The 24,568-nt window shown below is 32.6% G+C and overlaps 1 protein-coding gene and 2 long non-coding RNA genes across 4 annotated transcripts; 2 read left to right on the top strand and 1 right to left on the bottom strand.

Annotated features, from left to right (window-relative positions):
* Positions 1 to 1,915: 1,915 nt before the first annotated feature.
* Positions 1,916 to 3,192, bottom strand: LOC105784628 (uncharacterized). Of its 2 annotated transcripts, XR_008192961.1 has the most exons (4): positions 2,994 to 3,192; positions 2,551 to 2,736; positions 2,371 to 2,433; positions 1,916 to 2,288 (listed from the first exon to the last, which is right to left on the bottom strand). It is a non-coding gene; the product is annotated as an uncharacterized LOC105784628 (long non-coding RNA). The 2 variants fall into 2 exon arrangements; XR_001130602.2 differs by having other exon boundaries at positions 2,551 to 3,192.
* Positions 3,193 to 13,093: 9,901 nt separating this feature from the next.
* Positions 13,094 to 14,433, top strand: LOC105781845 (transcription factor MYB10). Its single transcript, XM_012606362.2, has 3 exons — positions 13,094 to 13,316; positions 13,432 to 13,561; positions 13,669 to 14,433. The coding sequence occupies exons 1-3, from the start codon at positions 13,184 to 13,186 to the stop codon at positions 14,180 to 14,182; spliced, it is 777 nt and encodes a 258-aa protein (XP_012461816.1). The 5' UTR covers positions 13,094 to 13,183; the 3' UTR covers positions 14,183 to 14,433.
* A 4,498-nt stretch (positions 14,434 to 18,931) lies between these two features.
* Positions 18,932 to 21,800, top strand: LOC105784415 (uncharacterized). Its single transcript, XR_008193031.1, has 5 exons — positions 18,932 to 19,033; positions 20,546 to 20,737; positions 20,829 to 20,873; positions 21,477 to 21,542; positions 21,632 to 21,800. It is a non-coding gene; the product is annotated as an uncharacterized LOC105784415 (long non-coding RNA).
* Positions 21,801 to 24,568: the final 2,768 nt, after the last annotated feature.

Below are 24,568 nucleotides of genomic sequence, written 5' to 3'. Positions count from 1 at the left end.
TACAGTGATTCATCATCTACGACACTCTTTTTCTGATCAATGTCCTCTTCCCATTTATGCAGAGCAAGATGGTCATAGGTTGAGGTTGAAAAGGTTCCGATTCGAGGCATAGTGGGTAATGGAAGAGTTTTTTGAAGGGGAGGTGAAATCGATCTAGGATTCAACTACAGGTGATATATCTATTAAGTTGGAATGTCTAAGAAAGGGTTTGGGAAGATGGGTGGGATCTGTTAGAAGCAAAAAGGAGGGCCTTAAGGGACTTGACTAGAAAACAAGAAAATTTTATAGATAAGGGAAGAGATAATAATAATGTTTTGGAACTTATTGACACTAAAATCCAACTTAATTTAGAGATTGATAAGGATGAGATATATTGGGAGAAAAGAGCAAGAGCGAATTGGTTGAGATTGGGGGGATAAAAACACTACTTTTTTTCCATAACTACGTTTCCCAACACAGAAGAATGAATAAAATTTGATGTTTATAATACGAGGATGGGAGGGTGGCGATGGATGAGGAAGAAATGGAAAAGATCGCTTGAATTTATTTTCAAAACCTATTCTCGACTAGTGAGATAAGAGATATCGATCATACTCTGATGGGGGTGGAGAGATATCACATTTTTTGTTTGTAGATGATTGTGTGCTATTTGGAGAACCAGACAATAAGAGGGCTTAGACACTAAAATAGATTTTAAGGGAATACGAGGTGTGTTCGTGACAATGCATTAACTATAACAAGTCCACTGTTTATATAGTTCAAATACTTATAAAGGAGATAGGCAATTGGTTTCGATAATTTTGGAGGTTAGTTATTCAAATGATCAAGAGAGGTACTTGGGGCTACCAAATATAATGGGGAGGTGAAAGAAGACCGGTTCAAGAAAAAAAATATAGTTGGAGTGCAAGATTTTTGTCTCAATGAGGGAATGAGGTTTTCATTAAAGATGTCTTAGAAGCTATCCCGACGTATTTTATGACATGCTTTTTACTTCTTAAGTCACTCTGTGGAGAGTTAGAAAGCATAACAGCAAGGTTTTGGTGGCAAAAAGGACATGGTAGGAGGGGGCATACATTGGTGTGAGTGGAACTAGTTGTGTGAGTTAAAAGAGAGTGGTGCTTTGGGTTTTAGAAGTTTAACTAAATTCAATTTGGCTTTGTTAGCTAAACAAGGATGTCATCTTAATACCTATCCAAATTCTTTGTTATCTCGTGTTTTAAAAGCAAAATATTAGTTGCACTGTGATTTTTTAAAAGCTAGATTAGGGAATCTACCTTCTTATACCTAGCAGAGCGTGTGGGCAATGAGGGGCCATTTTACAAAATGGACTATATTGGAGGGTTGGTACTAGTGATAGAATTTCAGTTGTCGAGGATGCGTGGTTGCCAGAGGCAGAAAACTACAAAGTTAGAAGCAATATCAATAATGTTGGTATAATAATAATCTCGAATCTAATAAATAATACTTCTAGAGTATGAAAAATAGATGTCATTAACGATACCTTTTCAGACATTGATGGGACTAGAATTCTTCGAATCCTATTAGCTAAGGAGGGGCATGATGATATGCTATTGTGGAAAGGAGAGCATTTTGGGGAATTCTCGGTGCGAAGTGTAGGGGTGTTCAATCGATTAATCAACCAGAACTACCATTAACCGAATTAACCGACTCTTTAAAACCTTTAACCGTTAACCGAACCAAATTTTTTTCAAAAAAATTAATTGAATAGAACTTTTTTGGTTAATTCGGTCGATTAGCCAAAATTTATATTTTTTTTGTTAAAACAAGTATAAAACATATAAAAAATTAACTGAATTAATGAAATTAACTAAATTTAATATATGTAAAATATGTATAAAAATAAAAACTTTCGGTTAATTAACTGATTTCGAACTTAATTAACAGTTAACCGAACTTCCAAAAAATTATTAACTGGCCCCCGATCGAATTAATTCAGTCAACCGACCAATTAATCGAATTTGGTTGGTTAATGAAATTAATTCGATTTTACCCGAAATTTGCACACCCCTATCGAAGTGGATATAAACTACTATTAGTAGCTAATACAGATCCTAATGCTATTGGTTTTTAGAATGATTCCAAAACTTTTTACAGGAAACTTTGGAGTCTAAATCTATCTGCAATACAAAAAATTACAGTCTGAAAAATTTCATGGAACTTTTTGCCTACTCTAACTAATCTAAATTATAAAAGACTAGTGGTGAATACACTGTGTCCCATATGTGGGAGGGATGTGGAGAGTCTTGATCATGTGTTCCATGAGTGCCCTATATCATTGGAAGTATGAGAAATTTTAAATCTTGCATGGCTTGTATCAATGCCTAATTTTGACAGTAGGGAATAGCTTACCTGGGCTTTCAGGAGGTGTTCAATCAACCAATGTCGCTTGTTTTGCTGTGCAATATGGGTAACCTGGACAAAAATGAATAAACATATGCCTGAGGGAAAACTAAATTTTGGACGAGGGATAACTGAGCTGATTTTCAGATATATTAGAGAATTAGATGGTTTAGGAAAAATGACACTTACAAAGGGATATTTAGCCACTGAATGGAGTCCTCCAAACAATACAACCATCAAGATTAATTTTGATGCAGCTTAGGACCCCCAAAAGTTTAGATTGGGATTGGGAATGGTAGTCAGAAATGAGGAGAGGTTCTGGCCTCGAAATTGGTCCTTCATAAGGATGTAGCGTCTTCGTTTGTAGCTGAGGCTCTTGCATGTTCTCAGGTGGTGCAATTGGGGGTGAACATGGGATTGTCGACAGTGGTAATCGAGGGCGACGTATTAACAATAATAAAGAAATGTCAGTTGAAAGACCCGTATAAATCAGTAATAAGGGCTTATATTAGAGACATTCAGCAGAACAAATGGAGTTTTCAAGGTATTTGGTTCAGACATATCCTAAGAATGACGATTTAGTAGCTCATACAATAGTAACTGAAAGTTTAAAAAGAGGGGATGAGGTTTACCTAGTGGGGATTGTGCTTGAATATGTTGTGCGTTCGATGAGGACTGGAAGACAAAGGGTCAAGCCAGACTAGAAGGATTTCTTGAATGGGTCTTGAATCGATGAAGAGGACGGCGACGATGAAAAGTTCCAAAAGGGAGGAGGCTATGCTTATTTTGGAACTGGAATCGACAACAAGGGAAATGAAGAATCGAGAACCAAGAGTGGGCTTGTTATTATTACTTTATATGATTTGGTTGTTTTTTTTTTTTTTTGTGGTCTAGGCTAGCAGTTATGTGCTGGGCTGTGTTTTTATTTTTTGGATTTCGTATGTTTTTTAAATAAAAGTCTAGTTTGATGTTTTGAAAACAAAAGCCTTTCACATAGACAAACATATTACCAACCATTTGATGTTTATATTTACAATATCACCTATCACACCCCAAAATTAAGTCTAGAAGTTTTTAGGGTAAAATGGAAATATTAGCTCGAAGTAGGTTCAGAAAATTCTGAATAGTGGCAACCTGAAATTATTTTCGATCATAGATTTTGAAAAATTAAATCAATTTTTGAAAATAATGCTAAAAGGACCTTTAATTGTAAAATAGGGACTGTTTTGTAAAATGGTTCAATTTAGGAGTAGTTTTAAAGAATTATACCAAAATTTTAAAAAACCCTATTTTCCCCCTTCATCTTTACAAAACCCACGTTAGTTTCTCCTCATCCTTTTGTTTTGCCGTCCATTGTGTTTCCAAAGCCCTATTCATCAAATTTTGATCCCCAAACTTTATTTCTTTGATTTCTTTCATCCTCATAATATTAAACCTCTTTAGAATTCCATAAAAACCATAAAAAACCATCATAGCTTTGTTTATTGTTTAACTTTTAAGTTTTTCAGATTTTCGATCAAACGTTTGATTCTTTGTCAACTAAGGTAATGTTTCATTTTCCTATTGGCTTTTAATGATATCTAGCCTTTTAAATTGAGTTTTTATCTATTGAGTCGAAATATTTGAATAAAAGCCAAAAATTAGGTCGTTAATGGTGAAATTCGAGATTTTGTACAAAATGTTTGAAAGTGATTTTCAACTTGTTTTGATATAATTAAAAGGTTTCTAAACTTTACCTAAAGTTTCGTTAATAGATTTTAAGGTTTTAATGAGTTTTCATGAACAATGGCTATTTTATGTCAAAATTTTATAATCATGAATCTGTGTAATTTTGTGTAGTTTGGGGGTTGGGAATTGTTCTTAGATGTATAGATAGATGTTTGGAATCGATTATAGGCAATGGGAATGAGTAAAGATTGAGATATTTGAGTTTCAAGTTTGTTAGTCGAGAATTTCAGTTCCAAGAAGAACTAGCCTTAGACCTGTGTTTTTGTTTGTTTAAGGTGTGTTATGGCTACTAATTGATTGTGTATATTGTGTGGTTATTATGTGTGAAGCTTCAAGGTCATAATCGTCATTCGAATCGAACGTAGGTCTACTGTAGGGCCTGTATGATCTAAAACAAGCTATAAAACTTGATATTCGATGATCGGTTGGCATGTAATCTATTATCTATATGTATGTTTGGTATGTTATAAGCTAAGCAAGTATGATTTGTTAGCGTATACTGTGTTTTGTTGGGACATGTGTAAGGTATGTGATTTATTCATTTATGATCCACGCTTTGTTAATTTTGATGATTCGTTTCTATGCTACTGAGCTGGATGAGAACATGTGATATCTGAATACGATGGTGTGTCTGATACTAATTCTGATAAGTAACCATGCATGTGACTTCATGGAAAATTTGATATGATTCATTGAGATTTGATCAATCTGTCCTGGAAAGCATGGAATCCCATGCCTTCTGTTTCTGTTATTGTACGATAGCATGTCCTACATACTTATCATTCTGATTCTAAATATGCATGCCATGACACATTGCATGGGGTTCGGGCTGATGTGAATGGAGGAAGTTTCTGGTAGTTTAATGATCTGCATTATCTGGTGATTTATACACAATTTTGTCTCACAGCTTGTTTGCAATTCTGGTGGCACTGTCCATAATTATCTGTTGGTGTGATTTGGTTGGATGAGTTCTAGGGAACTCTATTTTGATGTGTAGAGGAGTTGGATAGGATATTTTCTGTTAATTTGCATTCTAGTTTTCCAAAAAACACTGCACAGGCATAATTATACATCTTCTATTTTGTTATTTGACCGTTATGAAAATCTCTATGATACTCTGATTTGTTCCGCTTTGGTTAGATGATTGTTATGAAATTCTCTACGTTATTTTGATTTGTTTTTTTTTTTTTGCTTGATCTCTGTTTGAGTTTAGTTATACACTGAGCTCTATAGCTCACCCCTTTGTTTTGTATGTCTATTCAAGTAAACCTCTGACTTAGGGCCGGACAGCGTGTGGGAGCTCAGATTGTTTTTTCACTTAATATAAATATGGTGAATTTCATATTTTTTTTATCTTTTGGGTTGTATTCTGTTTTTGAATTCGTTTTGGGTTTTTTATTAACTCATCAGTAGTTTATATTTTCTAATGCGAGACTGTAAAATCCCTTAAGTCGACAAAATGGACTTCGATTTTCAAAACTAAAACTCCGAAAAAGGTTTTCTGCTACAACATTAAGTAACTTCTTAAGTATTTTCTAGAAGCTAACAAATAGCTTTCTAATGATTGTTTGCGAAAGTTGTATTTGCTAAATAGTTACTGAAATCAGTTTTCCAAATGAGCTAATGTAATTTCTCCAGATTCGGTCATAACTTCTAGGCTGGGTTTGGGGTGTTACATAAAGTACATCCAAACTTATATTGATCTTGATAGACATTCACTTAATAAGATATTCATATAATTTTTTGATATAGTTTTCTTTATATATAATATTTATATGTCAAATATTTATTTTCACCATGTATATTGTGGGTATGGTGATTTCTAATTTTATAAAATGAAATAACTATTTCAAATATAATAATTATTTTTATATGTAAAATATTTCAAATATCATTATTTTTTTATCTACATTGTGAGTATGATATTTCAAATATTTTTATATGTGAAATGTTTTAAATACACATACAAAATATTTACTACACTCATGATATGGATTGAAAAATAAATATTACACATATAAAAATTATATTTACTAAAATAATCATATTTGTAATAATTGTTTAATTTTATGAATAAAAGAGTTATTAATTAAAAGATAAATTAAAATAAAAAATTGAAAATTGTAATGAATATCTTATTAAGTGGATATCCATCATGATCAATATAAAGTTTTGATGTACTTTAATAGTTATTAGAATTAAATCTCTACTTCTTTTATAGTTCTTATGCCTATAAATAGAAACTCGGTGAAACATTATAATCATCCCTTTGATTAATAAAGTACAATCTCTATTGACTTTCATATTTTCTTTGTTATTTATTCTCTCCATCTTTCTTTATTTTATAACAAAATCTAATTTATTTTTGCACAATAATATAGAACTATTATTAACCGCAAACATGGCCGTCAAATGAATTGTTAGTAATATAATATTCGGAATGATCTTAGTCGTAAAAGTAAAAATTATATTCTGTGAATGCTTAGCTTATAGGGCAAAATACCAATAAGAGCTCTTTTTTTTAAAAAATTACTGAAATGGGCCCAGTAAAAAATTAAGTACATGAATGGCCCAATTCCCTGAAAACGCGTCCACGTCAGCGCGTTATCAGGTGATGAGGCAGGAAAACGCTTCCTCAAGGGAGCGCTTTGTCAACGTGGACAGAAAGTACGCCCTCAAAAACGCGTTTTGCCTGTGTCTCCTGTTGGTTAGGGTTTTAGGTTTAGGGTTTAAGGTTTAAGGTTAGGGTTTTAGGGTATTTAGGTTTAGGGTTTTAAAGAAAAAATTAAATAAATAAGGGATTAGGGTTTCAGGTTTATTAATTAAATTAATTATAAATTTTTCAAAATTGGATTAGGTTTCGTGTTTATGGTTTTTAAAGAAAAACTCAATTAAATTAGGGTTTAGGGTTACTTGAGTAAATTAATTAATTTTTTAAAAAAATTAGATTAGGGTTTAGTGTTTATTTAAAAAAAGCTCCCACGTGGACGCTCTTTTGCTACAATAGCTCCTGAAAAAATAATTTCGAAAAGACGTTTCTGAGCAAATAGTGTCAAAAATGCTTTAAGCAGGATGCTTTATCAGCAAAAGTACTGAAAGAAGCTCCTACGTGGACGCACTTTTGCTACAGTAGCTCCTGAAAAAATAATTTCGAGTAGACTTTTTTGAGCAAATAGTGTAAAAATGCTTTAAGCAGGATGCTTTGTCAGCAAAAGTACTAAAAGAAGCTCCCACGTGGACGCGCTTTTGCTACAGTAGCTCCTGTTTGGCCTGAGGCATTAAATGAGGAAAATTTTTTTCTCAGATTGCATAAGTTACAGCAAAAAAAATTTAAAGAGGCTAAGAATGATAGAAATTAAAGATGAGTGAACATATTATTGCTGTTATTTACTATGATGGTGAGGTTCGTCACACCGAGAACGGTGTTATTTTTTTATCAGAGAATACAGTGCGACTGGTTTTTAACCAGAACATAGATTTGACAGAACTTCATAAAAGAATTAAGCGTAAAATATTCGAAATGACGCCAATGAAAGTTCTGCCTATTACATATCGGTTTTGTTCTTCTGTTGATCCAGTGACATATGACTCGTTCGACGTAAAAGGTGCTTGTAGTTTGGAGGCAATGGTGCAGACTCATCTCGTTAGTGGAGCACCCTATATTGAGTTATATGTACAATTTACATCGCCAAATAATGCACTTGCAACTGCTATTTGAGAGGTATACACGACCCCTGTCTGACACTCGGTTAGTGGGTTACAAAATACAGAATAGCCCATGTTTGGTAGCGGTATGGAATACACATCCCCTACACGACACTCTGTTTGTGGATGGGACATGCATCTCGGTAGGTCAATGTTTGATGCTGGAAATACGTACTGGGGAACGTTATTAACTTCTAGTGGTTGGCAATCTACATCCAATTTGAGACGTTATGAAACGTCCAGAAGAAGGGATAATGTACTCCTTACGACGTCCACCGGTGAGGGGACCTCGTACGTTACAGATGATGGTGGGTTAGAAGATGACTACGATGTGGATCCACCTCAAGAGCCCGGGCCCGATGGTGTAGAAGTTGCATTATTTTCTGAACCGGAGCCTATTCCAACCGAACCTGAAAATGTTAAAGGGGGTTCAGATAAAGAAGATGATTCACGATTCAGGGCATACTCACCCCCAGCCCACATGCATAATGTCGATCTGTCTGCAGATGATGACTTGGAGTTTCTAGATCTACCATACAGGTTGCGTGATCGTACAAGTTCGATACTGGATTCGGGTGAATTTGAAGTTGGTAATGAGTTTTCCAGCAAGGATAGTTTTATTGGTGCATTGAAACAACATAGCATCAATAACGACGTTAACTACCACGTGGTTAAATCCAAAGCTGATAAGTTTGAGGCGAAGTGTGTAGTGCAAGATGGTACATGTTCATGAAAAATCTACGCCTCGTTGAAGAAAGAGACAGGGTTGTGGGAGATAAAAAAATAAAAAGTTCACATACATATGCTGCAGGTACAGTATTTAGGGTTTCTGAATAATACTGTTATTATGTAATGTTGTATTATTTAATGTACTCCGTTGATAGGTATTTCACAAGATCATCCCAAGATGGATTCAACTATGTTAGCTAGCTTGATACTACCCACGGTGAAGGCAGATCCTAAGACTTCAGTATTGGTCTTAATTGCCATTATTCGTAGCCAAATAGGGTACACGCCCTCTTACCGCAAGGCTTGGATAGCTAAGTAGAAGGCGTTGAAGAAGATGCGTAGTGGGTGGGATGCTTCATATAATGAAATATGGCAGTGGTGTCAAGTGCTAGAGAGATACATCCTAAGTTGCATAACAGACCTTGAAACGGAACATGCGTGCTACAATGGTCGATTGCTACGTGGATGTCAAGTGTTCAAACGCCTATTTTGGACCTTTAAGCAATGCCGAGACGTATTTCCATACTACAAGCCATTGGTACAAATTGACGGTACCTTTATGTTTGGTAGATATACCCATCGGCTATTACTAGCAGTGGCATAGGATGGCAGTGGGAGAATTATTCCAATTGCATTTGCAATAACATCGGGGGAGTTAGCTGATGACTGAGATTTCTTTCTATCTAGGTTAAGGAGGCATGTGTGCCTCCAACCTGATATCTGTGTTATTTCGGATCGGGGCACCAGAATACTAACTGCAATTGATCGACAGGGAAGCTTATGGCAGCGCACACACCATCGGTATTGCCTAAGGCACGTTGCTTCCAACTACTACAGGCAATATCCATCTAAGAGTGAACGACAACAAGTGACCAACATGGGTATTTAGTCTCTATTAATATAACTTTGTTTGTCATTTTGAATTTATTCTAAATGAAATAGTGGTATGTAATATTCGCTATGAACTTATATTGGCAGGGTATGAAATAAATAAAGACAGTTTCCATGAGATGTTGGCAGTTTTGCGTTCAATTAACGGCGAAGGCGCGGACTACCTCCAATTGGCTTGAGGTTACGTGATGAAAGTAGACATATAAATATGATACAGATGTGGCCAATAAATCCATCTGTGGAAGTCCTTCGTGGGTTCTTTTTCTACCAATATACATTATATGAATATACCTATACGTAAAGAGGTATAACCATTTATGGGAACCCGTCATGAGTTTCCTCTCTTAGAGGTACATAAATATGCATGTATAAGCAAATATAGATAAGCATATCGTCCATATGGTGTAATCGCTCGCTTGTGTGAGAAAAACGAAATTACATTGGGTGATAACCGCCTATGGATGTGAGGACATGGATATTGGGTAATAACCATAAATAAAGTGTAACCATACGAGAGTGTAAGAACAAAGATGTCTGTTATCTTCCTTTTTTCTGGCACTTTGAGCAAAATATGTATTTCCAACACAATTGTTAACAAATGAAGCCTATATGATCTACCATCATAGTACCCCCAGTAAAACATAAGATCTGAATAGATACATCATGATCTAATTGCACATCTGTTTATGAAAAAATAGAAAGATCTCATGAATTTGCTAAGTCTTCTACTGATCTGAGCATAATAATCAGATACAAATAATTCAACGACTAAGTTTCTTCATTTGATTTTAAGGCTAGTTAAGCTAACTAAACAACAGATAAAAGATCGTGAACAGTAATAATAAATAGTTGGTATTATTACATATATAAGAACAAATCCCCACGTGTTTGTCATGTTATTACCATGCAAAATAATTCCACATTTCACCACCTTTACACTCTTTTAATTTCATGGTCACTTTAAACTTAAATCTTTCAAGTTCCATAAAAATGTCAATTTCCTTTCATAAAATTATTCACATGCAATTTCCTTTCACCACATTTGTATCATATTTATAATTCTACCGTTTTCATGAGATGTTAGCCATATTAGATGTACAAGGTTCCGTGACAAGTCCGACATCAGATAACCTTTAATTATCTGAAGAATGTATGCCCGAGCATATCAGATTTTTTCTAGTTTGGTAGAACCATCATCCGGCTCCGGGAATGTGTCTCGTAACAAGCCCATCTTGATCCGACCTCCATTAATATTGTCCGGAATAGCGTCCAAAAGCTCGTAGCATACCGCTCCCCAATCACCTGATTGAACAGACCCGGTGACTGCATACCCGTCCATCGGCAATCCCAATTGCAAATTTACGTATTCCAAAGTGATAGTGCATTCTCCACATGGAAGATGGAATGTGTGCATCTCGGGTCTCCACCTCTCAATCAACGCACTGATGAGTTTTGAGTCCAACTTGCATCTCTGGCTTACCGTCGCCACGTGCCAAAAACCCGCTTACCAACGGTGATGGAGGACCATGCATATTACGGATATAGCATTGCAATATCCGATCTACAGACTTTTATAAGAAATAATAAAATAAAAATTATTTAAAAATTATAAGAAATTTCTAATAAAATAAAAATTATTTAAAATTACATAAATAAAAAAATCTTAAATAATATTTAAAAATTAAATTTAACACTTACCATTTTCATTTGTTCGACGAATATGTGCTTGTTATCGAGACGAATTAATTCTCCGACCATTGCTAACACGATCAAATTTTTATGCTTTACAAAAAATTCAAAAAAAATAAAATTAAAGCTTTTTTTAAAATAATTAAAAAAATTAAAGCTTTTTTTAAAATAATTAAAAAATTAAAGCTTTTTTTAAGAGGAATTTCGGAGGAAATTGAGAGGAATTTGAGAGAATATTGGAGAGAAATTGAGAGAAAGGATTTAGGTGTGAAAAAATGAAAAGGGGGTTTTATAGTTTTTTTTTACCGTTGGGTGGTCACCAAATGTCAAAAAAGTAGCCGTTGCTACTGTTCACGTGCGGGCAAAAGGAAACGCTTTGTCCACTTGGATAGAAAACGCGTCCTTGAGGGCGCGCTTTCTGTCCACGTGGACAAAGCGCTTCCTTGAGGAAGTGTTTTTCTGCTTCGTCACCTGACAACGGCTGACGTGGACGCATTTTTGGGGAAATAGGGCCATTCCAATAATTAATTTTTTACCTGACCTATTTCAGTAATTTTAAAAAAAGGCTTTTATTTGTATTTTGCCCTAGCTTATATTAGTAGTAGGTGATGTCAGCTGCTTAACTCACACACGTTTCCTTCTCTAGCGTCACCCTAGAGATAAATATTATTCAAAGTATTAAATAGCCGATGGAACAGATAGGGTTTAAAGAATTCAAGCCACAGGTAGTTTGTGTACATTATCAAGTTTCAGTTTAAGTATAATTATGTGAAGATGAAGATAAACTCCAATTCAAGAATGGAAAAGATTGTATCTAACTACTTTTAATAGTTTAGTATCACATTAATATTTTTATCTTAAAATTAAAATAAAATTATTGAGATAACCTTAAATTATGGGAAAGAGATCTCTCTTTGAGAAGTGGTGTACGATAAGACCTTTTACCATCTGGCTACAAGCGTAGCTATCAATTGGTTTTTATTATTTATGTTATAAGATGGTACTTAAGTTTCCCTGTTCAAAGTTGTTCATTTCATTTCACACACTTTGGTCCACAATTGATGTAAAATATCAGCCATCTGTAAAATTGTCCGTTTACATATAAATTCATAGCTCTCGCTTTCAATTTTTAAATGATAGGTTAATTCTTGCTATGAATTTTTGTTATGTATTTTTTTCAAATTTTGAGATCCAAACCATAATGGCTAAATCTGTAAAGTTAAATTATATTGTTTCTAAAATCTTATGCAAACCATAGGTGTCCTCATCGGTTTAACAGTCTGAGCCAAGTCCTATCCAGGCTATCTAACAATGCCAATTCTAGGATTTGAACTTCGTCAAGATATTCTTTCAACCATTTATTGGTTAATGGCTACTAAATTGAAATTTCAAAATTCATAAAACGTAAAGATTGAAAATGATCAAATTAGAGAATATGAATAAAATCTACAAGTCATACATAGTATGAAACCAATAACATAACCTCATAGTTTTGACTGGACTTTTTAAATTAAGATTGATATTCTAAAACTAAAAAAGAAAATATAATTAAGCTTATGGTCGAACCCCAAGTTTGAGTCATGTTTAATTGCACGCTGAGTGAAGTATAAAGGGTAGGAAAGTAAGACTTAGGAACCAAACAGGAGTCATGATTCAAAGAGACATATCATAAATGACCCCCACCATTAACCTCTTAACCTGTGGGTGGATAAGATGCTGCAACGAAGTTCATTGGAGGATTCTCTTTACCATGCTACAAATTTCCCTCTCTATCTATATTTTTATTTTACCTCTCATGTGACACTTCTATGAAGTCTCCTCGTTCACTCTTGTAACATTATCATATAACCCCGACAGCTTTGTCATTATTCAAAGCTCTATACTGCTTAGTGGTAAGTAACATTAATTATTGAGGTTGCCAGTCCATATCACAAATGTAAACACGTTCCATTTTCCAATCTGGGCTAGCTATAAATACATAAATGAAACCCTAGATATCCAGCTAATGTGCTAGGGAAGTTGACCTTGAACAGACAACATTTCTGTAATAGAAAGAAGTTAAAGGAAGAGGTGGTGGAAGATGGTGAGAGCTCCCTTCTATGATAAAAATGGGATGAAGAAGGGTGAATGGAGTGCTGAAGAAGATCACAAACTAAGATCTTATATACAAAGATATGGCCATTGGAACTGGCGTGAACTCCCCAAGTATGCTGGTATGATTTTATGGAGAAAACTATAGTTTCTTTTTTTCCACAATAAATTCATTTCTAGGCTTCAATCATGTTATTTAAGATGTTTTTTTTTTTTGGTTGTCTAAATTGTGTATAGGGCTTAAAAGGTGCGGAAAGAGTTGCAGGTTAAGATGGATGAATTACCTCCGGCCTGAACTAAAGCGCGGCAACTTCACTGAAGAAGAAGATGCATTGATCATCAAATTACATGATGAAATGGGAAACAGGTTAGAATCTCCAATTAAATCATCATCATCATCATCATCATCATCATCATCATCATATTGTGGATTTAATTAAGAATATTTTTTAACCTTATGTGTATATATTACAGATGGTCCACCATAGCTAAAAGTTTTCCAGGACGAACAGATAATGAAATAAAAAACCAGTGGCACGCTCATCTAAAGAAACGTACAAAGCGTGATGAGAAAGAAAAGTCTGATTGTTGGCAAAGTGAAGCTACCCGGAATGAGAATATTTGTGAAGGTGAAGGTGAAGGTGAAGATGAAAGCAATAGCATCCTTGTTGATACTCTCGACAACATGATCTTAGAGAGTTCACCTTTGTCTCCAGCAACATGTACACGTATTGAACAGTCCTCCTTCAGCTCCGGTAGGGGACCTATGTTCAGCTTCAATGTTGTTGGCGGCTTAGAGGATAACTGCCTTCCATGTTTGGGAACATATAAAAATGAAGGCAGTGGAGATTTCTGGAGTGAACCCTTTGTTGCAGACAATACATCATCCTTGGAAAAGGGTGGATTTGAGATGCTTTTGGAATATGAGGACATGTATCATGATGATTCTGCATATTTGCGCTACGAATTTACGCAAGGATGGATATAAAGTCGGTTTTCCAGTTTTTTTTTTTTTTAATTCTAACACGGTGGATTTGTATCGCAGTACATTTATCTACAATTAAAGTAAAAACAACAATAACAATAAAATTAGATATATAACAATAAAAATAACTAAAAATTGTAAGTATGTTAGTAAGCGCTTCCAGTCAAAATTTGCGGGTTTTTTCCATTTTAGATAATTTATTGCAAATCATAATAATTATCATTATCAATAATATTTAATATATTTTATGGCCACGTTTTTCTAATTGATTCAATATCAAAAAAAATATTTTTATTGTCACTCTGGAGTAATATTTTAATTTGTTTATTACTATTCTCTAGATATAGTTATAATTTAGAACCAATATCTATATTTGTGGTATAGATTAAGTTTTTAATGGAGTTGGTGTTGTTAACTAAATGAGATTTAACTTGGATTAGTGTCACCCATCAATCAAATTTCAACTTAATATGAAAGTACTACCAAAAAGTCAGTCCTTTTATAAGTAATGAACTTATCATTTTCATTATATTTGTTTAATTATATATATGTATATATATAAATATAAATATAATGAAAATTGTGAATTAAACTCAAGATATATTAATCTTCATTATCTTATTTAATCATTTCAACTAAGTCATATTAACTTTTATATATATTAACATAAATATTTTCACTCACATCATGAGTGTGTCATAATCTAGTTAATAGTAAAGCGGCTGAGTTGGTGTCACCCGTTCACTGAGTGCCAACTCAGTTATGAATTTATCAAAAACCATTCCTTTTTACAATAAAAGTTACATCATTCTAAAGGTATTTTTATCTTTTTATATTTCTATAAATTAATAAAACTTGCACATGATAGGATTTGAAGTAAAAGACACTAAGGATGTAAATCTTCAACTTTACTATTTTAACTAAAACATTTAATAAATATATTTTTACATAATTTTTTCACCCATGGGTGTATCATAATCTAGTTATGAATAAAATGATTGATTGAGATGGTATCATTAGTTAACTTAACATCGACTCAATTAATTAAATATAAAAAATCCAACTTTATTATGTAATATTAAATCAATTAAGACTATTACTATAATTACCTTTTTTCTAAATAACTTAAATCTAACATGAGATAACTATTTTATTTTTAAAACAAAAAAACTACAAACAATAAAAGTGCAATTGAAATAAAAAAATAAGGTGAAGTTAAAAGAAACTCTCAAATGTAAGGATGACCTTTACAATTACGAATGCTGACTATGTTTTTTAGAATTTATTTTAAGGTAGCGTTTGGTGGTTTCCATGTTATGATTATAATGGAATGTGATTCCTTTAAATGTCATTGTTGGAAATATGATTATCAAAAATGTTACTTTACAATATTTGGTATACATCGAAAGGTATTGATTAAAATATTAGGAAAATTACATTATCACGTTTGGTTCACTAAGTACTTTCCTAGCAATGTAACGATAATTTACGAATTTACCTATCACACCCGAATTTGTAAGGTCTTAAGTAGCAAAAGAGTTTGGTGTACTAAATTGAAAGGTTCTCTAATCTGGCGGGTTCTTTTTGAAAACAAGAACAAGTAGCGGGCTAGTTGAGGTAAAGTTGGATTTCAACCATAGTCCAGTTGGTTATGAATTAGAAATAAGTTACTAGGAGACATGATGATTAAGGTATTTCTAGGTGGCTGTGAATTGATCTTGGTGATGGGGGTTGGAAGATCTATATATATAGGATAAGCATTCTTCTTCGAGGATGATTTTTTTATTTTTATGTTCTTCTTTTCTCTGGTTCGTCGTGGAAGAGAGAAAGATTGAGGAATGTTCGGGGGAGAGACTAAGGATTTGTCTTAGAAATTGGAAACCTTGCATGCTGGTAAGTTTTCTAATCTTTCTGCATTGGCAGATTGAAGAAAAAAAAAAGAAGCTAGTTAAGGATTTCAGTAAAAACTTGTGACATTATTTTTATAAAAACACCCCTTCGTATGACATGCGTGCAAACTCACTTAAAATTCCATAGTCTGAGTTTAGAAAATCTAGGCTTTGATACACTACACCAAAATAGGCTTTTAGCGGCACTTTTAACGGCGCTTGGACAAAAAACGCTGGTAAAAATCGAGCATTAGCGGTGCTTTATGGAAATCACCACTAAATATTGAGCATTAGCTGCGTTTTTCAAAAAAACGCCGCTAAAAATGAGCATTAGCGTCATTTTTCGAAAAAAATCGCAAAAAACTAAAGCCCAACGGCGTCGTTTTCTTACCTTTCGGGGCTTTAGCGGTGTTTCCAAAAAAGCGCCGCTAATGCTCGGGGCTTTAGCGGCATTTTTGAAAATGCACCGCTAATGCTCGGTGTTCTAGCAGCGTTTTTGGAAAAGCGCCACTAATGTTTGATGTTTTAGCGGCGATTTTTAAAAAAATGCCGCTAATGCTCTAGGTTTTAGCGGCGTGTTTGAAAAGGCGCCGCTAATGCTGGGGACTTTAGCAGTGTTTTTGAAAAAGCGTTGCTAATGCTCGGTGTTTTAGCGGCGTTTTTTAAAAAGCGCCACTAATGCTCGGGGTTTTAGTGGCTTTTTTAAAAAGCGCCACTAATGCTGGGGGCTTTAGCGGCGTTTTTGAAAAAGCGCCGCTAGAAACATTTTATCTTAATTTGTTTATTTATATTAATTAAATAAAATTTAATTTATTTCTAATTGAATATTTAAAATCTTCAGAAAAAAATAGACACGTAGTAATAATTTGAAATAAAACACATGGAAAAATTAAAATACTATTATTTAAAATAATTTTAAAGTTTTTTGGGTACATGATTACCGATTGTTTTTAATTTATATATTAAAAATTTCTTATATAATTTTAAAAGAGATAGTATTAATTTTAAAATATTGAATTAATTATCACTATAGTTTAAGGTTTTTAGTTTAGGGTATATGATTTATTTAAGATTTAAGGCCGGTTTAGGAGTTACTATTTTAAGGTTTAGGGAGTATGGATTTAGGGATTATGGTTTAAGGGTTGGGATTTAAGGTTTAGAGGTTAGGGGTTAAGAGCTAGGGATTTAAGGTTTAAGGATTCAGGGGTTGGGTTAGGGTTTTGGGTTTAGATTAATTATTTTTTAATTTATATTTTAAACATGTTCTTATATAATTGTAAAAGAGATAATAATAAATTAAATATATTGAAATTATGAGTATAGTTTAAATTATTTAAGAGATATATAATAGATAGACTTTATATGTATTGAATGGTTAATTTAGGATTTAAGGTTAAGATTTACTTGAGATTTGTGAAATGATAAAATTTTATACAATTAATTAATGCTTTTAGGAGTTACTATTTTAGGGATTAGGGATTATGGTTTTAGGGATTATGGATTATGATTTATGGTTTAAGGGTTGGAGTTTAAGGTTTAGGGGTTAGAGGTTAGGGGTCATGGGTTTAGGGGTTAGGATTTATGATTTATGATTTAGGGTTTAAGAGATAAGGGTTAAGGGTTTAGATTAATTGGCGTTTTTAATTTATATATTAAATAGTTTATTATATAATTGTAAAGAGATAATATTAATTTTAATATATTAAAATTGTGATTATAGTTTAAATTATTTAAGAGATAATAGACAAATTTTATATATATTAAATTGTTTAGGATTTAATGTTTACTTTAGATTTGTTAAATGATGAAATTTTATACAATTAATTAACGCTTTTATATTTAAAAATATTTAATCTAAACAATTTGATATATTTAAATATTAGATTTAAAAAAACATTGATAAATAAATAAATAAATAATGTAAGAGATTGATATGGATAGGTAACTATCTATTTTGGATAGGACCAAATTATAACAAATAAAAATGAAATATAAAACTAAAATCATTCCTCATCGAACATCTAGCAAAATAGTTATATTTTAGTTAGGAAGAAATATCTCTAATAAAATGGAGATTAGATCGAAATAAATAATATAAAATCATGATTAACATCTCAATCTTTAATAGAAATTTGATATGTGAGAGATTAATTGCTTACATTAGATAATCCTAACTTAATAATTAATTACAACCATTTAATTATTTTTTATTAAAATATACGATATTTATTTTGAGAGTACTTGGTTTTTTAATAAAAATTCAATTTATAAAAATAATAATAAATGTTTTATAAAATCACTTAACTAATAATTTTTAACAAACAAAATAAATGATTTTTAGCATAGCAAAACAACGTTGTTTTGTATAAAATGAAATGATTTTTTTTGTAAGAAATGGCTCAAAAAATAATTTTATTTTAAAAAATCGCACCATTTTATAAATTTTCCCCCTGGTATCCCCAACTTCCCCCCTAAAATCCCTAATTTTCCTGTCTTGAAACCCCCAACTTTACAAACACACCGTCCTTTTCATTTATTATCATTTTCATGTTTTCAGTTTAATAAATAAAAACTTTTAACTCTCTGCCCATTGCTATTTTTTCTTCCTCAACCCCAATTATTAAACGCCCAAATTTGGAACCCTAGATTTTTCTCTGCAAAACTTTTCTTAATCCACAAGCTTTAGCTACTCTATGCGATTCCATCACGGATCCGAAGGACTCAAGGCTCTGCGAATTAGGTCAGTCTTTTATGTTTTTGTGTTTTTTTTTTAAAAAATTCTTAGGTTTTCTTTTTTTAACGACTCGGATCTGATCTACTCAATTGATTGGTGGATCTTTGTGATTTTCAAATGTACAGCCCCATTTTTCTTAAAGACAGTGGCGGATTCGAATGCTCCAGTGCAGGAGAAGGCGTTGGATGCTTTGATTGCGTTCTTAAGAGCGGCTGACGCTGATGCCGGAAGGTGATGCCATTTTCTCTTTTAAACTTATTTTATATATGAATTTGTAATTCATTGGTAAGAACCGCATAATAGAAAACAAAGCTAAACATAACCCAAGTATGTGGTTTCCACAATCTTTTGGGTTTTAGTGTCTGAAACTTTTGCATACCGGAACTTGGTAACGTATCAGTAAGCTACATTCTTCTATCGAAAGTAACAACCAAAAACCTAAAATATGAACACTAAAATAATGATAATAATAAAAAGCGATACTTTGATTGGTATTGTATTAACAGTTATATTACAAAGTGTAAATGTGCCTTTCTAATCAAAGTAAAGCTTGCGTCTTTGAAATTGAGTATTGGGAGCACGTTGTTGCGTTGTTTTTATTAATCTATCTCTCTGTTTCTTTTTCCTTTTTTTTTGAAAGAAAAAGGAAACAAAGAATACTGAGTTTATCAGATTTTGGCAACACTTTTTAGGCATAATTTTACCAAATTAGACTATGCACTATTAATATATAAATATGTATGATTAATGAATTAAATTACGTTAAATCATTAAAATATAACGTATTTTAACAACATTATATCATCATTTCATTTACAAATGCATTTATATATATTTCATTCCATAAATGAATGCGCTTTAAAGAATCATCTAAAGTTATCTTGTGCTATTGTACCTAAAAAAAAAAGGTTGTCCTGTGAATTAATGTTTTTAAATTTAGCAAAAACACAAAAAGAGAGAGAGTAGATTTGAGTATTTATTTCATATTCATATATCATGTGTGTTTAAATTAATTTATATTTATATAAAATATTGATATGTTAAATTGAAGCAAATCATTGCCCTCCATACACTATCAATAAGCAATTCAACCACACAACATTGGTATGTGGCTCATTACACTAGTTTAGTGATAATAACATTGGCGTGGATTTAAATTTATTAGCTTAATTTAGATTTCAAATTTAATCTTTATGTTTGTAACTCATTTTATGATGATTATAATGTAGTTGCTTGCACTCAAAACTTATTATTTTATGCATGTATATAAATATTATTTAGTGTGGAAAACTTTCCTTCATCATATAAACAAGGGATTGTGTTTGTAAAATTTGCTAGTATGAATGCTGTCATTTGTTTTCCTTTCCTTTCTTTGGATAAATAACTATCTATTGTCAAATTTTGTTAGTCTTGAAATGATCCTTGTATGGCAGTGTCTTAGACTCTTATGATTGTTGCTGACTTCCTGAACTCATATCCATCATGCTATATTTTTCTTATTTCATGTTGAAGGCGGGCTTTGTAAACACTGCCCAACATGAATTTAGTCATAGGTTCTGCTTTGTAATTATACAATGAAGTTAGGCTAAAACCAAACTAATTCCTTTATTGGAGTCGATATATCGACATTGCTTTTCTGCAGATCATTTCACAGATACCTTGTTTGATAAATTTCAAAATATGATTTAAGTTTAATTCCCTACTTTAATTGACCATTTCTTCTTGATGTTGAATGATGGGCAGATTGATCTATCATATTATGACCTGTTCTGGAGTCTTAAGTTAGTTCTATTAAATGGTTCCAAGCTTCTGAGTAAACAAGAGGTAAATTCTACAAGAACGGACTTTACCTTTTGACCATCTGGAATTATTTATATAGCTTCCTATGTACAAGCACTAAAAGAATCAGTCATTGAAATCTTTAACTGCAAAGAGGTATATATACAACTGAATATGGCTAATTTCATGCCTTCTTTTTCATTTGAATCTGAAAATATTAATAACAGATGTTCACTTTTATTTACAGGGCAAATTTGCATACCCTTGGGTTGAGAAAGTCATCGTGGGACAGGTCTGACATGAGAGTTTAAGTTGTGTTATTCTATATTATTTAACTATTCTCCATTCTTATTGTCATATTAATTATTTAACTGTCTTGCTATTTCTTGATTTGTTATGCCGGTATCATTATATTTTGATGATGTAGTTTTCCCTAAACATAACTAACTTCTTGGAATAACTTATTTTCTGGGATGTGACTCCCAATAAGGAGAATTACTAGCAAGCTGATAGTGTTTAGCATACCTAGTTATGTTCAAGTTATTGAATATCTAGTATACTTACTTTTGTCTTACTGAGATAGCATGTATTCACACATATTTAATTCACAAGAGGCCTTAAAGCCAATGTTAAAGCATAAAGCTATCTTTTGCAAACCCCGCTTACCACCCTCTAAAAATGACAAATAATTAATAAATAGATAAAAAAAAATAAAAATAGTCTTACTAGATTTTCTTTGGACTTTGGTTTGATTCAATTATCAAATTTTTAGCTCAGCATTTGATTGGTCAGGACTCGGGTCTTTAAAGTTCCTCAATCATTTTCTTCCTTTTTTTCATAATCAGATTTTCTTTTTTGCTTGAATCTTGACTTTATAGTCAATTTGGTGGGTCAGGTTGATTTTTGGTCGGGTTTCTTGAAGCTTTAAGGTTGTATGGTCGTGGCTGGTGCCAAATAGAAGGTAAGTGCACAATGAGTTGAACTGATTTACTTATCTTTGCCATGTTCACTATGGTTTGAACATTTTAAGTTACTCTTATTTTCATGCAGAGCATGTAGGCACCAAATTTGTAGTTCAAATTCGAAGCCATGCTCAAAAGTTTTTCTCTAAGGATCATTGCTTTGAGTTCATTACAAGATTTCCTGGATTAAGTAAATGTATTATATCTTTTATTACCAAGATTTACTTGATTAAGAAAATGCATTGTATGTTTTATTACCTTGCATACGTATTATTTATTTTAGTTTTGATTCTAAATTTTATTTTTACTTAAGAGTTCTAACTTTTGGATTTTAATTGTGTTATTAATTTATTGTTTTAAATTCATTAATTTTTATATTTAGTTTTAAAGTTAAATTTTTGTAGAAAATTTAATTTAAATAATATTTTTTATTTATCCTTAAAAAATAATATAATATTTATCACAGAAATAAATATTATTTGAAAAAAATATTTTTTTAAAGATATGCTTTTAGTGGCGTTTGTGCGAAAAGCGCCGTTAAAAAATTATTCTATAGCGGCGTATGTACGAAAAAGCGTCGCTAAAGATCTGTTCTATAGAGGCGTTTGTGGGAAAAGCGCCGCTAAAAATCATGATCTATAGAGGCGTTTGTGGGAAAAGTGTCGCTAAAAGTCATGACCTTTAGCGGCGTTTGTGTAAAAGCGCCGCTAAAGGTTCTAAAAACAAGGCAAACATTAACGACGTTGTCAACAGCGGCGACGCTTCCAAATGCTTTTAGCGGCGCAAAAAAGTGCCGCTAAAGGCCTAAAAAAACGCCGTTAAAAGCCTGTTTTGGTGTAGTGATACCACCTAATGCAACCTCTCCAACCCGGCTTAGATGTTAAGCCCGAATTTGAAAGATTATATTGACCATTGAAATGACCTAGCAGAACTATCAGAGTTTAAAACAATTGTTTAAAACATCTATTTTACTTTTAACGATTAATTTATAAAAGTGTTTGTCAAGTTAAATGTTTTTCAAAGCCTACTTACATAATAATTACACCTGTTCATGGGTTTGGGCAAAAATATAGGCCCGAAAGATGGACTTGGACAAAAAAAGCCCATTTAAAAAATGGGTCGGGCCTTGGGTAAGGCATTTTTGGACCGCGCCCAATCCGAATTCACTAAAGGACAAAAAAATCTTTTTTTTGTTTTTTAATATTATTTTCTTATTGTTTTCTCCCTATTTCGCTACTATTTTACTATTATGTTGCTACTATTTTGTTGTTATTATTTGGATATTGTATAAAACTTATTTTATTGTTAATTTTGTCATTATTTTAGGGGTATTTACTTATTAAGTTGCATCTATCTTAGTGTTATTTAAGTATACCTATTTTTTAAAATTTATTTTCAATTTGTTGGGAAATGTTTATTTTGATGTTTTTAGTATTTTTGATGTATTATATATTTTTTAAAATTATATAAAAAATAATATGGGAGGGCCGGGTCGGGCTCGAGTTTTAACATTTTATCCAGGTCGGGCTTAGACAAAAGTTTAGCCCTATTTTTCGGGCCGAGCATGGGCTTAGCAAACAGGTCAAAAGCTGTTGGATTCTACCCTATGTGAATCATAAATAATACCAGAAAAGACGAAAAATGTTGCAGCTGTGGAAAAAAAAAACCAAAAGCTTGAAAAGTATTTTAAAGTGTGAATCAAATGCTGAAAATAAAGCATATATACTGAAATCAAAGCTTAATTTTGTTGGCAAACATAACTATCACTACACCAAAACAGGTCTTTAGCGGCGTTTTTTTAGGCCTTTAGTGGCGCTTTTTAACGTCACTAAAGGTATTTGCGGCGCTTCCACAAGCGCCGCAAAAAAGGCCGCTAACGAAAACGTCGCAAACGTTTGCAGCGTTTACAAACAAAAACGCCACTAAAGAACATGGTCTTTAGTGGCGTTTCTTTCTAAGCGCTGCTAAAGAACATGGTCTTTAGCGGCGTTTTTTTCTAAGCGCCGCTAAAGAACTTTTATACAAAAACGCCACTATTTTTGAGATTTTTTTATATTAAAATTTTCATTTTTTCAGCCCTCCTTAGCAACAAATCAAAAGCAACCAGATCTAAACCAGCCAAAAGGAATAAATTTATATAATATTTCAAATTAAACGAATAAAATAGTATTAATATCAATAAATAAAAGTGAATTCATATTATTTTTGCAAAAATGTTAAATGTTAAAATGATATAAATATTTATGCAATACACTATGACGGCGGAAGTTGCGACTGAAACATCTTAATCATAGTCTGAAGCTGCTGCTGGAGTTCGTCATACTTTTTGCTCTCCTCTGCTTCTCTCGTTGCAGCCTCTACTTCCCTCGCTGCAGTCGCTGCTTCCCTCGCTGCCGCCTCTGCTTTAAGTTGTAGTTGAAGTTCTTCATATTTCCTTTGAACTTCAACTGTGGTCGCTTGCATCTGAGCCATCTGGTCTTTTAACCTCTGAACTTCAGCTTGAGCCTGACTTTCCGAAGCCATGTATTGATGCGAGCTGGATCCAAAATATTGGGTTAGGCTAACAAAAGATCCTTGAAATCGAACCCGACCATACCTTTCAGGACCCAAAACTTCAGTAATAATCCGGTTATCAATGTCTTCAAGATTAACAGAACTATCACTAGAAGCAATCGCTTTGTACTCCGCCTTTTTATCCTTTAGTTTTTCCTAATAAATAAAGCACATAGTTAGGAACGCAATATATATTAAAAAACATATGCAACATAACAATAGTCACATTACAAGCAATGAATTAAACCATTAGAAAATAAACACTATAAATAACTAAAACAAGTCAAATCGTATTAAGTAAACGTACCATTATTTCACCAGCTTCAGGAGTCATGGGAGATCCATCTTTCTTCCTATGTGTAATTTCAAAAAGTTTGAAAGCGTCCAACTTTTTGACCGGACGACAGTTCCTACAATATAGTAGTAAAAATATTATTTAATGGAAAGTTATACATATTTGACAATATTAAAA

Source organism: Gossypium raimondii, chromosome 13 (genome assembly GCF_025698545.1).
Source record: "Gossypium raimondii isolate GPD5lz chromosome 13, ASM2569854v1, whole genome shotgun sequence".
Taxonomy (NCBI): Eukaryota; Viridiplantae; Streptophyta; class Magnoliopsida; order Malvales; family Malvaceae; genus Gossypium; species Gossypium raimondii.
The sequence above is the reverse complement of the archived record's forward strand: the minus strand, read 5'-3'. Positions and strand labels throughout refer to the sequence as shown.

Bases quoted from the DNA above. Each gene is read 5' to 3' on its own strand.
- LOC105781845 (XM_012606362.2), top strand. From the start codon at position 13,184: ATGGTGAGAGCTCCCTTCTATGATAAAAATGGGATGAAGAAGGGTGAA. The intron at 13,317-13,431 runs GTATGATTTTAT...AATTGTGTATAG, and splicing joins TGAACTCCCCAAGTATGCTG to GGCTTAAAAGGTGCGGAAAG. The intron at 13,562-13,668 runs GTTAGAATCTCC...TATATATTACAG, and splicing joins CATGATGAAATGGGAAACAG to ATGGTCCACCATAGCTAAAA.